Source organism: Limulus polyphemus, unplaced genomic scaffold (genome assembly GCF_000517525.1).
Source record: "Limulus polyphemus unplaced genomic scaffold, Limulus_polyphemus-2.1.2 Scaffold3220, whole genome shotgun sequence".
Classification (NCBI taxonomy): Eukaryota; Metazoa; Arthropoda; class Merostomata; order Xiphosura; family Limulidae; genus Limulus; species Limulus polyphemus.
Genome location: NW_013668830.1, coordinates 81088 through 98169, shown reverse-complemented (window position 1 = coordinate 98169; position 17082 = coordinate 81088). Strand labels below are relative to the sequence as shown.

The 17082-nt window shown below is 34.4% G+C and overlaps 1 protein-coding gene across 1 annotated transcript in view; it reads right to left on the bottom strand.

The window, feature by feature from the left end:
* LOC106468917 (adenylate cyclase type 3-like) overlaps positions 1-17082 on the bottom strand; it is a gene marked incomplete at its 3' end in the record, with an annotated part of 108143 nt that overhangs the window by 34215 nt on the left and 56846 nt on the right. Inside the window, exons 7-9 of the mRNA XM_022397320.1 lie at positions 8149-8307; positions 4965-5103; positions 156-218 (exon numbers count right to left, since the gene is read on the bottom strand). Coding sequence (XP_022253028.1) covers positions 156-218; positions 4965-5103; positions 8149-8307 — 361 coding nt within the window. The remainder of the gene's footprint in view (positions 1-155; positions 219-4964; positions 5104-8148; positions 8308-17082) is intronic.

Here is a 17082-nt window from a genome sequence, read left to right as displayed (position 1 = left end):
AGTTTAAAACTCATCGTTCACTGTATTTTATAATATCAAACTTGCACAAACTATAATAGAAAGAAAACATAAAGAGAGAAAGATTAAGGTTATTGAGAAAAAAAAAGTACGTTGTTTTTTTTAAACTAAAATACTAAATAAAGCGTCCTCTTTACCTCTTTAGTTGTCGTGTGGGTCCCGTTCTTGTTGGTGACGTCGTCTAGGGTTCCGACAGGGTACTGTGACAAGAAGAGTTAAGTATGAGATAAAGCACGTGCGTTAGCTTTCTGCGATTTTCACGAAATAGGCTAAAGCACTTTTAGGGTTTTAATGACTGTCGTTACCTTCATTGATAAATCACGCAAAAACGTGACAAAGCTAGGATGTTCTTTCATAAGGTTCACGTTTTTTTTTTCCAGGATTCATCTACTTACAAAGACAATATGGTAATACATCAACGAATTAAGTATATTTAATCTAAAATGTAAATAAAAGATAAAAAACCACTTTGCAAGTGAAGTCTTGTTGATTTTTAAATGACAAAAAATGACTACATTTAAAAAAAAACTGAAACTTTTCTATCATAAACAAAATAGAAAAACAAGAAACTAATAACCAAAATATATTATGTTGAGAACCGGAGAGCAAATATGAGTTGTAGTTGTAAAAAACACGTTTATTTTATATCTTATCTCCCCAAGTTCAGGGTTTTTTTTGTTGCGTTAACTAATGTTTGCTACTGATGAGTTTTCCCGCTGGGACAGCGGTAAGTCTTTGGATTTACAACGCTAAAATCAGAGGTTCGGTTCCCCTCGGTGGTCACAGCAGATAGCCTGATGTGGCTTTGCTATAAGACACACACACACACTACTGATGGATGTGGAGCTTACATAATAATAACGTATCATTTTATACTCACTAATTTAGCCCATGAAACGCTGAACACAAATTTACTCAGGACATGAAGTACAAGGAAGCTGAGTTTTCGAAAAACGTACAAAATATTTCGTAAAATGGCCATTAGTTATCAAGTTAGTTTAGTGTAACATTTTTGTCGCGATACATAGGTCGATTTTCTTGTTTACAAGGGTACGTTTTAAATCGTATATTAAATTTATTTGAAGTTAAGCACAAAGCTACACAAACGGCTATCTGTGCTCTGCCCACCAAGGATATCGAAACCCGGTTTCTAGCGTTGTAAGTCCGCAGACATGCCGCTGTGCCACTGGTCCATCCGTCAGGTCTGAAATTGATCATTGATTAAATTACAATAAAATACGCTCAAACAAATTAATCAGTGAACATAGATATTAAAATATACAAAGTTACGAGCGAATTAGTTGTTAGCGGTAATTCTGAGTGGCTAGTGAAAAAAGAAAAATTAATTAATATAGATATAACGCTATATACACTTTCAACTTTTAATTCATCTCTGTAGTTTGCACTTAACGAGAATCCACAATTTTGTTGCCATGGAAACGGTACGATACGAAGCAGTCCTTTGAATTGATAAAAGTGGATACTAATCTGTTAACGAAGACGTTGGTGATGAATTAACTGACGAAAGGCATCTCTCAGAGTTAATGTACACGCAACGTTCAAATGGTGTAACAAAACTATTTTATGTTTCTCCATCAACGTGACCAAATATTTAAATATTTTACAAGTTTCTAGCAATTCGTTCGCGTTAACTCTCACCTTCCGGATCACACATATCATGGTGTTTTCGATGAGTTTAATAGTTGTTGTTGTTGTTTTATTATCGTGAAGTTAATCTGATCTAGTTCATGTCGCTGTTGACGAATTTCGCGCAAAGACACTCGAAGGCTGTCTTGCTAGCCGTCTCTAATTTAGAAGTGATACACTAGAGAGAAGGCAGTTAGTCAACACCACCTGTCGCCAACTCTTGGGTTAGTTTTTAGCAGTAAAAAGTGTTATTATAATATTATAATGCTCACACGACTGAAAGGGTGAGCGTGTTTGGTGACGGGATTCGAACCCACGAGTCGAACATCCTATCCAAGTTGATTTCGAAAGCAGAGAATGCATCAAAATCAAATAGACTGGAGTCTTTCAACCACGATATAAGAAAGTTTTATAGACTTTTGCTTTAAGCAACGTATTATTATTGCTGGTTTTATGAAAGGATAATCTTGTTTGATAACCAGCTCTTGTATTTTGGTTTTTTTTTTGAAAAGGTTGCTTCCAATCTAGGTAATGGAAATGAACGATTTTGTTCTACCTGGACTATAAAAAGACATCTGATAAAGGACTTCATTAAAGATTGCGAAAATATTTATTGGTATAGGATTAGGTGAAATTAAAAATGACATATTGTCTGGGAAACTGGTTATCAACAAGGAAACAAAGTATTTTTTTATTAATGGAAAATAATGTAACGAGACCAAAGTCACAAGTGACGTACCTAAAACTTCTATGTTAAAACTTGATCCCAAGTGAGAGAATTAACAATAGAACAGTGAAGTTGCATGATGACATTAAAATACATGGCTTGGTTTGTTTTGAATTTCGTGGAAGCCGTCCCTAATTTAGTAGTGATAGACTAGAAGGAAGGAACATCGCCCTCCGACAGTCACATTATAACGCCCACATAGGTGAAAGGGCGAGCATTTTCGGTACCTGGGATTAGAACCCGCAACCCCCATATTGTGAGTCGAGCGCCATAACCACCTGGCCATGTCAAGCCTTAAAGCTGCATGGTGCTACAAACAGTATTATGAGGAAGCTGCCACCCTGTAGAAGGTTTTAGAAAATTTAGTGGAGTCGACTAACAAATGGCAAATGCTTGTAGCGTCGTTTAAGTTATGATAATCTTAACTACTATCAAATTAATGGAGAATTTCTAAAAAATGTCGGACGAGGAAACGGACTTTGGAATGACAACTGTTAGTTCTTTATGTGGAAAATCTGCTATTGCTTGAAAAAGAAAGCAGTAATCACCAAATATTATTCTTGCAAAAACAACAAAACAAAACAAGATAAAAACTGAAGCTATGGAGATAGGCTTACTGACCTTTGACTAGTCTGACCTAAGTTTTTTTAACCATTGGAAATTTAAAAAAAATCAAACTTGTATTTATCGACACCTTGCCGGTGGTTACAATACATAGGAAAACATGATGCATCTGTGTAAACGTGTTTATTAGTGTTAACACGATTGTTTCAACTTACTGTGAATTTCACGTTTATAGATTTTGAAAACAATTTCGTGTATTTGCTCCGGGAGTGCAAACTTCATTCAAATATTACATGACTCTTTACGAGCGTGTTGAAAATTCAGTTCGTCTTAGTTTAAATCATCTGTCTATTTGCGGCCTCCTGTCGGTGTATCACGTGATTGTTTCCTTTCAATTTTGCGCCAAATTAATCAAACATCATTGATCACTTACATGCAGCTAATGATCCTATGCAGAACGTGCATGTTACCAACAGGGGTTTTTCAGAGAACTGAAAAAAAAATCTGCTCGAAGGATAATGGACCATCTGGGGTTTAACGATAGCATTGTATACTCTCTAACACAGAGAAAGGCCCTCTCACACACGCCTTTGCTATCGATTGGTCTAGACTTTCTTATTCAGCATAGTAAACCGTCATTCTATGCAGTATTGCGAGACCTCTTCAGTTAAATGATGTACTGTATAAAAAGTTTACAAGCTAATAATGTATTTAAACATCCTGAGGAATGTAGCGCTCTGAAAATGCTTTATTTTGAGGATAATAATATAGTATGTTGATACATATGAATATATATATATATATATATATATATACAATTTGAAATTGCAATTGTAAGAATCTGATATATACAAATTATGTACTTGTAAATGTTTCAGACTAAAATACCAAAATTTAACACGTTTGCTAGTATGCTTACAGATAAGAAGAAACAAACAGATAAATATATCATTAAATACCGCTTATAAAGTTGATTTATTTTCCAAACTGCAAAATATATCAAATGTCAAAGGGAAACAAAGTATATTTTTGTATAAAAATAACGATTCACTGAAAATACGATTATACCGCAAGGCCTAGTAAGTGACAAAGTACCTTAAAATATATTTTCAACACACACATTTATTATGCTTTTTTTTACGTTTCGATGTGTAATGATATACACTTGATGTTGGGGCAGGAACACATAATGACCAATTATTATGATTTTTTACGTTTTCGATGTTTAATAATATACACTTGAAGTTGGGACAGGAAGACATAATGACGAATTATTATGATTTTTTACGTTTTCGATGTTTAATAATATACACTTGAAGTTGGGACAGGAAGACATAATGACAAATTATGATTTTTTACGTTTTCGATGTGTAATAATATACACTTGAAGTTGGGACAGGAAGACATAATGACAAATTATTTTGACTTTTTTACGTTTTTGATGTTTAATAATATACACTTGAAGTTGGGACAGGAAGACATAATGACAAATTATTATGATTTCTTACGTTTTCGATGTTTAATGATATACACTTGAAGTTGGGACAGGAAGACATAATGATAAATTATTATGATTTTTTTACGTTTCGATGTGTAATAATATACACTTGAAGTTGGGACAGGAAGACATAATGACAAATTATTATAATTTTTTACGTTTTCGATGTGTAATAATATATACTTCAGGTGAAAAATACATACATTATCACACGATGCCAATAAAGATGCCTAAACTTGGAATTTCCTTGCTATGCTAATTTTTTCTAGACAACTGAGAGGAAACAATTAAATGTGATACAAATATTTCGTGATTATTCTATAAAAATACTTATAGACGTCATGTTTGTTGTCTAAATACATTCTTGTTACAGATTTGCAAAACATTCTATAAACAGTTAGATTTTAGCTTCTGGTATTCTTTATAAAACTCAATCTTAGAACTTTGATTATATTCATGAAAATGGCGACTAGATTTTAATGTCTTTATATGACATTTAAATTTTCTTACGGGCTTTAAAACTCCTACAATCAAATATGTCCTGATTCCTGCCAGTTTGATAGCTTCTTCTCGGGATGCTCCATCTCCAGGGATGACTTCGAATTCATCATTTAAGAAGCTGAGTGTCCTCTCAGAAATATGAACTCGTCTACAGAAATACAAAAATTTTTTACTACACGCATTTAACTGACGCAGAAGTAGTACACTTACTTGTAAACATATTCAAATTCTCCCCGCTAAGCAGCAGAAAACTAGTGATATGAAACTAGGAAAACATCGAATTTTCAAATTAGTGAATTGAATTTTAATATTTAATTAGTACAGCAGCAGTTTCTGGTATCACCAGCTCGGATGATGTAAATTACAGTCACCACCACCCCTGTTCAACATACTACTTGCTGTAATTATTCGGTGTTATGTATTCGTCAATCTAAAAATGACTCGTTAAACAAGACCAAGTTAAAAAAACTACATTATTGTGTCTTGAAAAGCGATTACAAACAATTTTGTTTAAACTAAAATTGAAGACTATACGTCAATGGATTCAATGAATAAAAACTACATTATTGTGTCTTGAAAAGCGATTACAAACAATTTTGTTTAAACTAAAATTGAAGACTATACGTCAATGGATTCAATGAATAAAAACTACATTATTGTGTCTTGAAAAGCGATTACAAACAATTTTGTTTAAACTAAAATTGAAGACTATACGTCAATGGATTCAATGAATAAAAAACCAATAATATTTCTAAACTCAATTACTGAATCTGATGCTACTGTAAATGTTCTCCCAAAAGGGCGGGTCTACCGTATACAAGAGACTGTTTCATTTGTCACAACAATGTAAAAGATATACTCAAACCCTTGGGAAGTAATGACTGGTTTCCAGAAAGATAGTTATAATAAAGATTTAGTTGTATTAAGTAGTATTACTTAATTATATAATTATTTTATTTAGTAAGCTTTAGGTTTGTATGTTTGTTATTTAGAGCAAAGCCACGTGTCGCTATCTACTATGTCCACCGCGGGGAATCTAACCACGGATTTTAGCGTTGTAAGCCCGTAAGCTTACCGCTGTCCCACCGGAGAACGTCAGCTTTAGGATCACTTTTGTAGATAAATTATCTTGGTATGTGCTGTAATGGAGATTAAAATACGATCCCTTTCTTAATTCTTCTTAATTCCCTGTTTTGAGACTTAAATATTTTTTTATTAGACATGACTAACGTTCGAATATAAGTATTACAACAATTTTTATTCATATATAATATATTACTATGTCATCAATACCGAAAAAACCATACTGTTTTCAATAATGCTATGTATATGAAATTAAATGGGGGAGGCCCAACCACCCTCATGACCTTTCTCGTGTCATCCTTTATCTCTGTGTCAAGTTTGGTGCCGATTGATCAAGAAATGTGGAAACGTATAAGGAACAGATACACACATATTAATGTTTATTTATATAGATACAATGAGGCAAAGTGGGGTAAACCCGCAACTTTTCCATTATTATTACAGTCCTATGTTTGTATATGTATCTATGCAATAATAAGCTAGATATAATCCATCTCCAGCTTATGATATCCGAAAAAAAAGCAATCAGTAATTCCACAAGCACATATTGTTTTACACAATAATATAAAAAAGAGGTAAAACTAGAGTAGAGAATATTTCGAAACGTTTTGGTCTTAGGCCTACACCAGAAGTTATACTATTATATTAACGTAGTTATCTTTGGTTTCATTATGCGGACCATGTAGATATGTGACTGTTATGGAGACCGGAATGATAACGTCAGGGGATAACGCTTACTTATCATCCATATTGGTGGGATTCATTTTGATCGGTATTTGGGAGGGTCAGGTGCTACTTGGTGTATCTAAATTTGGTTCGTTTTGAATTTCGTGCAAAGCTACTCGAGGACTATCTGCGCTAGCCGTCCCTAATTTAGCAGTGACAGACTAGAGGAAAGGCAGCTAGTCAACACCACCCACCGCCAACTGTTTTACCAACGAAGAGCGAGATTGGCCGTCACATTATAACGTCTTTTGGATGAAAGAGCATACATATCTAGTGACAGGGGTTCGAACCTGCGACTCGGAGATTGCGATTTAGTTGCCTTAACCATCAGGCCATGCAAGGTTCTGTGTTCCTAAACTGACGTGTTTCATAACACAATTCGTTGCCCGGGATAAGTTATATAGATAACACGTATAAGGCCAGTTCTATATCTCATATTAAATCCATTTACAAACGGTCGTTCAGAAATGGCTCACTCACCAGGGGATTACCGTTCAGCATTCACTTAATTTTCATTCAAATGAAAAACAAATAAAGGAAGAGGCACAGCGGTATGTTTGTAGACTTCTAATGCTAAAAACCGGGTTCCGGTACTCGTGGTTGGCAGAGCACAGATAGCCCATTGTGTAGCTTTGCACTTAGCAAAAAACAAATGGAAAGGATATAGCCACTAGGGTTTTTCAGTGTTCAAAATGATTTATTTTATTGCAATAATTTTATGTAGTCGATATCTTATAAAGTAAAATACCGAAAACAGTATTTAGTTATAAAGGTATTCCGCACACGCGCAATAACCCAGAATACTTTTCTTTGTCGTCTGCGTTCGTCACCACTAAGCCTATGTCACGTTAGTATATTTATTTATTCCGTTTAAAGGTTATTATTTTTACTCTATTTTTCACAAGTAACCACAGATGAGGAATGATAGTTATGATGTTGGAAGATATAGGCTTGACATCAGCATTTATTCCTGAGCTTAAATAAAATTATTAATTTAATTCTACATCAGAAGCACGCGCGTGTCTAATTTCCTCGTTCATCTCTCACAGTTTTCTATTTTGTACCTTATTTTAATTTGTCTGTGTGTGCAGCTATTTATTTTAGCCACATTGTATTCAAGAAATATGGGTTGTTTTGTGTACATCGCATCAATAAAACATTTTTTTCTTCTGAAGTTAGTATTAAAAACTGTGTGAAAACGACACATTCTCTGTTATATATGTTAACAAGTATCACCTAAGAAGTCTACATACTCTCTAACACAAAAGATATTTTACAGCAACTTAACTGTTTGCAGAATAGTTTTATCTGAAATGTAATGATCCTTAGGTGTTGGATATATCAACACTCCAAATGCTAATTTATCAGAAGTTTAGCTACGTACCCGGGAAGCCCTCCACTTTCCATCTTATTGGCCAGCTCTACATCTCGACTGTAAACGTCAAACTGCCACTGTCGTTGACCGAGCACTCCAGCCAAAACGCCACCTGTGTGTATTCCTACTCTCATGTCCACTGTTGATTTTGTTTCTTCCCGGACTGATCTACCACGGATACAAAAAAAAAAAACACATTCAGAAGACCGTAAAGTTCGATAATTAAAGTGAACGAAAAAATTAATGGTGTGGTCGAAAAGAGGGAGGTCACCCAGTCAGCAACACCTACAGCCGCAGGAAATTTATCCACCACTTTTAACTGATTAAGGGAATTTACTGTTACTTTTATAACACCCTCAGTCTGAAATTCTATTTAGAGCTCAAACTTTGGACCCTTCGATCCGCAGTCCGACATATCAACCACTAGACCATACTCTGGCATTTTACTAGAAGAAAAAACTTAATTTTATCCAAACAAATAAGTCGGTTAAGTTTCAAATTTATGAAGCAGTGATATATTATTTTCATCTGTGGGCTATTATAAGAGTAACAGGCAACGCCGTTGGCTCAAAGAGCCAGACAAAGTAATTCAAAATTAAGGATAGCTATACTCAAGATTTTTAGTTGAAAGGTGACCGTTCAAACTGAAAAAACCAATAGAATCGTTAATTAACTAATAGGATAAAATGGATGTCATTTCCACATCCTTAGTTTTGCTTTAGACGGTGACAATAGAGAAAAAATATACAAAGGAATTGGAGATCTGAAATGAGTTTCGTCAAAACTAACAGAAAGCGAAAATAAGAAGTAAACACGGTTAAAAACTGTCATTATTAATATCAATAATTTTGATATATATATCATTTATATATATATATATATATAGATACATGCATACATACATACATAGAGACATATAGAAACGAAAAAGGGCACTTCACTTGGATAACACTTCAAACTACACCAACATGCCCTGATTACATATACAAACAAAACGGAAGAAATCATGTTATGTTGTGAAACCTTCCAGATTATTGAAGAGCAATGAATGTTATGGTAAAATAATCTGAGGATCTACAAAACAGACAATTGTGGATATTTTTAACGTAAGTGGAAATTGTTAACTGGTTTTTTCATTCAGAAGATACAGATGTAGTTTTATATACTTATATATATAAGCAGATTATTAATTTGAAACTCGGTAGTTTTCTTGTGGTAAGTAAAATGAGAATTTAGCTCCTCTGCAAAAGTCCTCCGGTGGGACAGAGGCAAGTCTTCGGACTTACAACGCTAAAATCAGTGGTTCGACTCCTTTGGTGGACACAACAGATAAACCTAAATGGCTTTGTTATAAGAAAACACACACACTTTTCTACAAAATATTAAAAATAAAATAAATAAATTCTAAAGATCTTAACAGTTTGATGTAATTCTTACACAAAAATTTCGAACTGCTGAAATCACCGACTAGAATTATAAATGAGTGAATATTTAAGACTCTTATTTTTAATACTTTGCAAAAGAATTTTGACGTTTCGCCATTTTTAGAGTAATCGTTTTTTTCTAAGTTTATTGTCAAAATTTCCAAAAGCTCACTTTCTTTTTCAGTTTTGCAATGAAGCCAAAATATCGGACAAATAATAAAAAAGTTATATATATAGAAAATTAACACTCAAATAGTCAAGCAAAATAAAATCAAAAGCGAATCCAATCCTGTGGTAAATGACATTTAAATGAACAAAAACAAGCCCAAACAAAATTTAATTTAATGGCGCTGCATAAATTAAAAGGATCCCCACGGTGCAGACTATAATGTGGGATATATATAACTGTGTTTGTCTTTGAGAGCAAAGCTACATTGGGCTATCTGCTGTGTCCACCGAAAGGAATCGAACCCCGCATTTTAGAGCTGTAAGTCCATATGCTTACCGCCGTCCTATCGAGAAACCAATTAGCGTCTTCTTCGTGCGCATGGAAATTTTTTAATAATCATTTATCTGATATTTTCTAATAATTTACCGAAACGTCAAAAAAGGAAACTATTTTCACAGGAAAGTAGTTCAGGAACCTATTTCTGTAGCAGCTACAAAACGGATTTCTACTTTATGCTCACTAATTCAGTTTTACGCTTTTATAATTTATCCATTCAAAAGTCTCTCCATCAAAGTTGAACAGTTTCCCTAATTTTTCTTGATTTATGTCGGAAATTCATGCAAAGCTACGCGATTTTTAATTGATAGACTGGAGGGAAGAAAGCTACCCAATGGCAGTCACTTTCAACTCTGATCGAACTGTGGAAGTTGACTGTAACTCTTTTAACTCACCCACAACCCTAAAATACGGAGCACATTTTTGTGGCAATAAGCTCCTCAGATTCACATTCCAGCACGCTTACCACCAGGCCACTCCTGACCCCCCCCCCCCCCACCTTTTTATTAGAAAGTCCTTCCCAGAGGAAATTAAAAATGCTTACGTTTATCAAACAGTATGTGTATCCTAACTTATAAAAAAAGTCACTTAAAATATTATGTTTCGTTATATTTTTAAGCCTAGTTAGTCAACAAAAATACATATATATTGACCTTTATGAATAACTGGACATTTTTACAGATTTCGTACAAGAAGATTAATGCACATAAAAGTTAGAACTGTGACCAAGAAAAATATATTAGAAACTCAAAAAAAAAATACATTTTTGAAACTGCTAAATTTTTGTCCTAATTTTGATTATTTAAATAAGAATTTGAAAATTTCCCTCCTATGAGAAAGAACTACAACTTCAATATCAGCTAAACATGTAAAAAATCATCGTCAGAAAAGTCATTTAATTAAGATTTGTTTGTTTGTAGTTAAGCACAAAGCTGCACAATGGGCTATCTGTGCTATGCCCACCACGGGTATCGAAACTCGGATTCTAGCGTTGTAAGTCCACAGACATACCGCTGTGACACTGGGGGGCATTTAATTAAGTAATTCTCAATAGAATTCTAACAAAATGTTCCACAGTATAGCAAGCATAATCACCAACTATCATTTCTTAAGCCTATTTGTGCTAATTTTAATTTTTTTTTCTGGGAAGGGGAGGGCTAATGTGCACGATTATAAACTTCAATTTTTAAGATACTTGGTGAAACAAGGATCAAATAGCGTGAATTATGTTTTTGACGAAATGCCATTATTTGGTTAAACCGTATAATACCCGTTATAAAGTTTATATTGATTGGCTATTCTTAGTAATAACGAGATCAGAAACGAAACATATTCAACGTCATTTGCTTCAGTAGATATTGCCAGGATAAACCAAAATGAAACTCTTGTTAGAGAACACTGGGGTTTTAGAACCAAATAGGATCACTTTAATAAAGTTCCCTGTAACATCTGTTATGTATCTTAAAAAAACGCTGGAAGAGAATTTAAATAGTTAAAGGATGCGCAAGAATATTTTTGAAATAAACGGTCAGAATTTAAACCCATATAGTTATGAGGTTATTTCGCGCAAAGCTATACCAGCTTCTTTGTACTAACCGTCAAGATTTCTGAAATGATAGACTATAGCAGTGGATCCCAACCCTTTGTGGCCCTCGCACACCTCCCCTAAAAAGTGTGCATTAGACATTTCCTCTTGGTGACATTTGGGGGGAAAACGGACCTTGTATAGGCCTCTTCCGCGCACTCCCTGAACCCTTATTTCGCACTCCCAGGGGGTGCTAACGGGTATCGAAACCCGGAATCAAGCGTTGTAAGTCCGCATACATACCGCTGTGCCACTGGGGGGGGGGGGTTACAATTCGAGCACTGTCTAGATATCAGCAAGTGTTAGTCACTCATTAAATATGAAGATCTACTTACTATTGCAACGAACGCCTCGATACGTCAAAATAGTTTTGTTTTTAGAAAGGTTGGCGTGTGAATAAGATGGATGAAGATACAGAATGATCAGTGTGGCCGACACTTAAGTGCAACCAAAACGAAGAATCGAATAACTTTCAAAATAACATTAGAAAGTAAACAAAATGATGAGATTTGTTTATGTTTATGAGTTAATCGTGAAAGTATTAATTATCATCGTTGAAAGTTTCTGTCTGATTTAGAAATAGTTATTGAAGTAATTTTAAAACGACGGCTTCAACCTTATGTGAAAACATTATTTTGTAGTTGCTGAGCTGTTAAACTTTTAATTTTATTTATTTTGTATATCGACGTCTGACACTTACTTTTATATCTTCGTAAATTGACTCAATGTGATGTTTTCAAGCTCGTACCAAATAATGTTTAAACTTTTGTCCTGGAATGACCTTATTTTACACTTTCTCGTTTGCGTAAAATAAAACAAATAACTAGCCACCTGGCCATGCCAAGCCTTCGTAACGTTTATGTTCAGTAATTAGTTCCATATTTTTCTTGATTTAGATATAATGGCCTACTTCAAAAGAAAATAAACACGAGTTCCTGTCTTGTAAGATTGTCGTTATAAAATTCCTTTTCTTTGATAGGCTATTCACGTATATCTATCATCAAAGTTCGCTAACTGTGAATGACAAAAGAAAAACATTAAGAGAAAACTATAACTCCTTAATTCTGATGACAGGCTGGAGAAAATAGTTTTTACTAAATTTAATTACATTTGATAAGAACAATGTTCTCTTCTAATCTATGCTTCATCCAATGTATTTCGATTTGAATGTAGTAGTCTTGACAAACGTTTTCCTCAACTTTAAGAGTACATTGCTTCCAAGATTATAGTGGGCACAAAAGGTCATGGAAATTGCATGGAGGAATATGATGGGTGTATGGTCAAATACCTCCACTTTAATAGTACGTTGCTTCCAAGATTATAGTAGGCACAAAAGGTCATTGAAATTGCATGGAGGAATATGATGGGTGTATGGTCAAATACCTCCACTTTAATAGTACATTGCTTCCAAGATTATAGTAAGCATAAAGGGTCATTGAAGTTGCATGGATGAATATGATGGGTGCATGGTCAATTGGATTGCTATAATTCTATGTTGTTTATTTTCGAAACCAAGGGTGTTTCAAGAGAAAAGATGACGATATAGCTGGAAGACTGTGAAGCCTTGGTTTGTGTGCCTTCTTCACTTCCAAATTCTTAGTTGTTATCTTGTGAGTAGAAATAACATCTATGGCCAGCTACATCACAATGGTGTTTTGAGTTTGAAACTTTCCTTTCGAAATCATAGGCCTCATTTTGCAGATGAGGGTGTTATTCGAGACTGGGTTGGAATTTGCTTCCTAAACGATCTGCCGTGAGAGTTTTTCCACTTGCTGGAGGTAAGTTGTTATCTTGTGAGTAGAAATAACATCTATGGCCAGCTACATCACAATGGTGTTTTGAGTTTGAAACTTTCCTTTCGAAATCATAGGCCTCATTTTGCAGATGAGGGTGTTATTCGAGACTGGGTTGGAATTTGCTTCCTAAACGATCTGCCGTGAGAGTTTTTCCACTTGCTGGAGAACACTGAATGCTATTCTTTTTGAAAAGTTCTGTTCTTTGGGTACTGTACATCAGTTGAAATATCGCAGGGTAAATAATTCTCTTTGGAAAGAGTGGTCAGATAAACTTCAGGTCACAAGTCTGCTCCTAGCAGAATTGTACTGTGGAGTGATCGGAAAGTTGTCGTGAGCCAGAAAAATAGGTGTTAACAAGCTATTATCCGCAACAAACTAACTATATTAGGATGTTCAAATTATTCCCTTAACAAACGTCACACTGTATTTCACATGACCAATTCCTTTAACAGTAGTCCAAATACACGAGGACATTACGAAAACTGTATTATGAGAGTTATCAGCCACCCTGGACACTATTCATCGCAATTGTAAATAGAAAACATGAAATAGATAGCGATGAGAAGCGACCGTTCTTGTTTTTTCTCGACAGCTCAAGTTGCTCGAGGTGGTGTAATAGTGTGGAGAATGTATCTGTAGCGCAGACTGAATCCATTTGTATAATTATAAACGGACTTTTCTCTTCGTTAAAATACTTTTATCGCGAGCTTTCGGCCCTCTTATCGAATCCCCGTCACATCAAACATACTCGCCCTTTCAGACGTAGGAGCGTTATAATGTGACGGTCAATCCCACTATTCGTTGGTAAAAGAGTAGCCTAAGAGTTGGCGGTGGGTGGTAATGACTAGCTGCCCTACTGGTTGGTCACAACCGACTTTTAGTTATGGACTGTATGACACACTGATAGGTCACAGACCATTATGTTTCAAAGCCAAATTTCTTTTATGACACATTGATGTGGGACACCGTGACTGTTCCTTGGCACCTTTTGGATGTTTAATTTTTTTTATACTTAATTTAATATTCGGCAGCGAACGTGTTAATAATTAGCCAGTAACTTCTAGTGTGTACCTAAATGTTGTTTTCTGGCATATACAGGCCACCATATCGTATTTCCACTCTGATTTTGTGGAATCTCTGAAAACGACGTTACATCAATCCCCTACAATGCAATTTATCAAAATCGGTTCAACTAGCACGACAATGACTTCAATGAACTTCCTACCATGCTCAACTTTCATAGTACTAGCCTATCCCGGTTGTATTTGCATCCATTGTAAAATAATGTTGCCTCGTACATTTGATTTAATCACAAGATAAGATGAGTAGCCTTCAGCTTACTCTAACTTAAAACAGTGCATTCTAGTTCACATAAGAAAATAATTTGAGTCATTGTGCCTGAAAGAGAGATATTTTAGTTGTAATTTACAAAACTGTTGATTGTTCGTATTTTTCTCTTGACATTAAGGACAGAAAATTTAACACAATATTGAAATACAGTATTAATAAGTTATATAGAGTTTAAGTATTGTTTCGTTTTTATCACATCACACTAATAGTACAGCAGAACATTTTCAAGACATAACGTGTTTGTTTTAGGAACACTAATATGATTTTTTGCGTGTTTATCATTTTTTACACTCGTTTTAGCTAGATTTAAAATGTAGAAGTCTGAACATTCAATGGCAATATATTTTTTAATCTCTCTGTACAATAAGATCCCCGAAAGGGGCAGCTGTTTCAACCACTCTCACCACTATACAGTAGTGCGTTGTCTGTCAGTCAGTCAGTATAAACTAAAATGATGTCACATAAGAGACGCTTAACGTTGCAATTTGTACTGTTGTGACGTCAGTAAAACTTGCGCATGCCATGGATCACGAGAAGAATTATGAACTCTGTTGAACATAGCTTGCTGAAGATGGAATATGTATATTCCGAAACGTTCAATAATTAAATGTTTGTTGCTGAACATACACGTATCAAATGTTCGTTGTTGCTGCCGTCGACGTGGTGTTCATTATTAAACTTCGATTCTCGTCGAATGAATCTATTGTTAGAGAATAAAGATATTTTGATTCCGTGACAGACTTGTTCGTTCTTCAACAGTAGAAGCTGTACTTTAATAAGGTTCAAGTACGTAATAGTTTTATTATTGTTCATATTTAGATATTTTTTAACCCTTGTTATAAAGATCATGGAATTTCGCTGCAAAAGACAAATTAAAACTATAAAATTATTCAGTATTTACCATGCAACTTTCTATAAAATATTCTGCATAAAATCAGATATTTCCATTATCAAATTAAAGTTTTAGTCGACGCTATTTTGGATCAATAAACGCGTGTACAAGATCAAACCAGAGGATTTCTGTCCAGTTAGCAAAGGCGTGATAAATCGCGTTCTCCGAGGATAAATATAGAAAAATCGCAGTAAAAAAAAAAACCTTCTCTTTTCAGAGAGGTTTAATCGATAGCATAGCTTTCTCGTCAATTTTATTTTGTTTTGTTTTTTACTGAGAGAGAAAGAAACAAAAAGTTTTCATATTGACCTTTTCAAATTTCTATTTATATTCAGTTCTAGTTTGTTTCAACTATAATTTGTTTGTTTGTTTGAATTTATGCACAAAGCTACACTGGGGGGCTTCAACTAAAACTAACCAAATTATTTCGAAAAAAAAAGAAAATATAAATGATGGGTAAATAATGCAGCGCATTTCTTTAAAGAATTAAACAAATTGATGGGTAAACACTGCAGCGTAATTCTTTAAATAACTAACAAAGTGATGGGTAAACACTGCAGCGCATTTCTTTAAAAAATTAACAAATTGATGGGTAAACACTGCAGCGTAATTCTTTAAATAATTAAACAAAGTGATGGGTAAACACTGCAGCGTAATTCTTTAAATAATTAAACAAAGTGATGGGTAAACACTGCAGCGTAATTCTTTAAATAATTAAACAAAGTGATGGACAAACACTGCAGCGTAATTCTTTAAATAATTAAACAACGTGATGGGTAAACACTGCAACGTATTTCTTTAAATAATTAAACAAAGTGATGGGTAAACACTGCAGCGTAATTCTTTAAATAACTAACAAAGTGATGGGTAAACACTGCAGCGTATTTCTTTAAATACTTAAGCTACTATAAGGATGGATTAGCAGGTTTATTATTTGTTAAAATAGTGTTTAATTATATAGTATTTTAACTAATTACAAAGAATACTAAGAAACTATGTATTACAGCTTATTATAAAACATTTGATTGTTTGTTTAATTTCGCACAAAGCTACTCGAGGGCTATCTATGCTAGTCGTCCCTAATTTAGAAGTGGAAGACTACATGGAGGAAAGCTAACCATCACCACCTACCGTCAACTCTTGGGCTACTTTCTACCAATGAAAAGTGGGATTAACCGTCACACTACAACGTCCCCACGGCTTAAAGAGCAAGCATGTTCGGTGAGAGGATTCGAACCTGCGACTTGCAGATTATTAGTTAAGCGCCCTAACAACCAGGCCAAGCCAGATCAAAGAGAAAACGGAATGAATAAAATCTAACGTCACGTCACGCTTGATTTCTCGAAATAGGAGGAGTCATAAAAGCCAAAATGCATTTATCTAGATAGAAT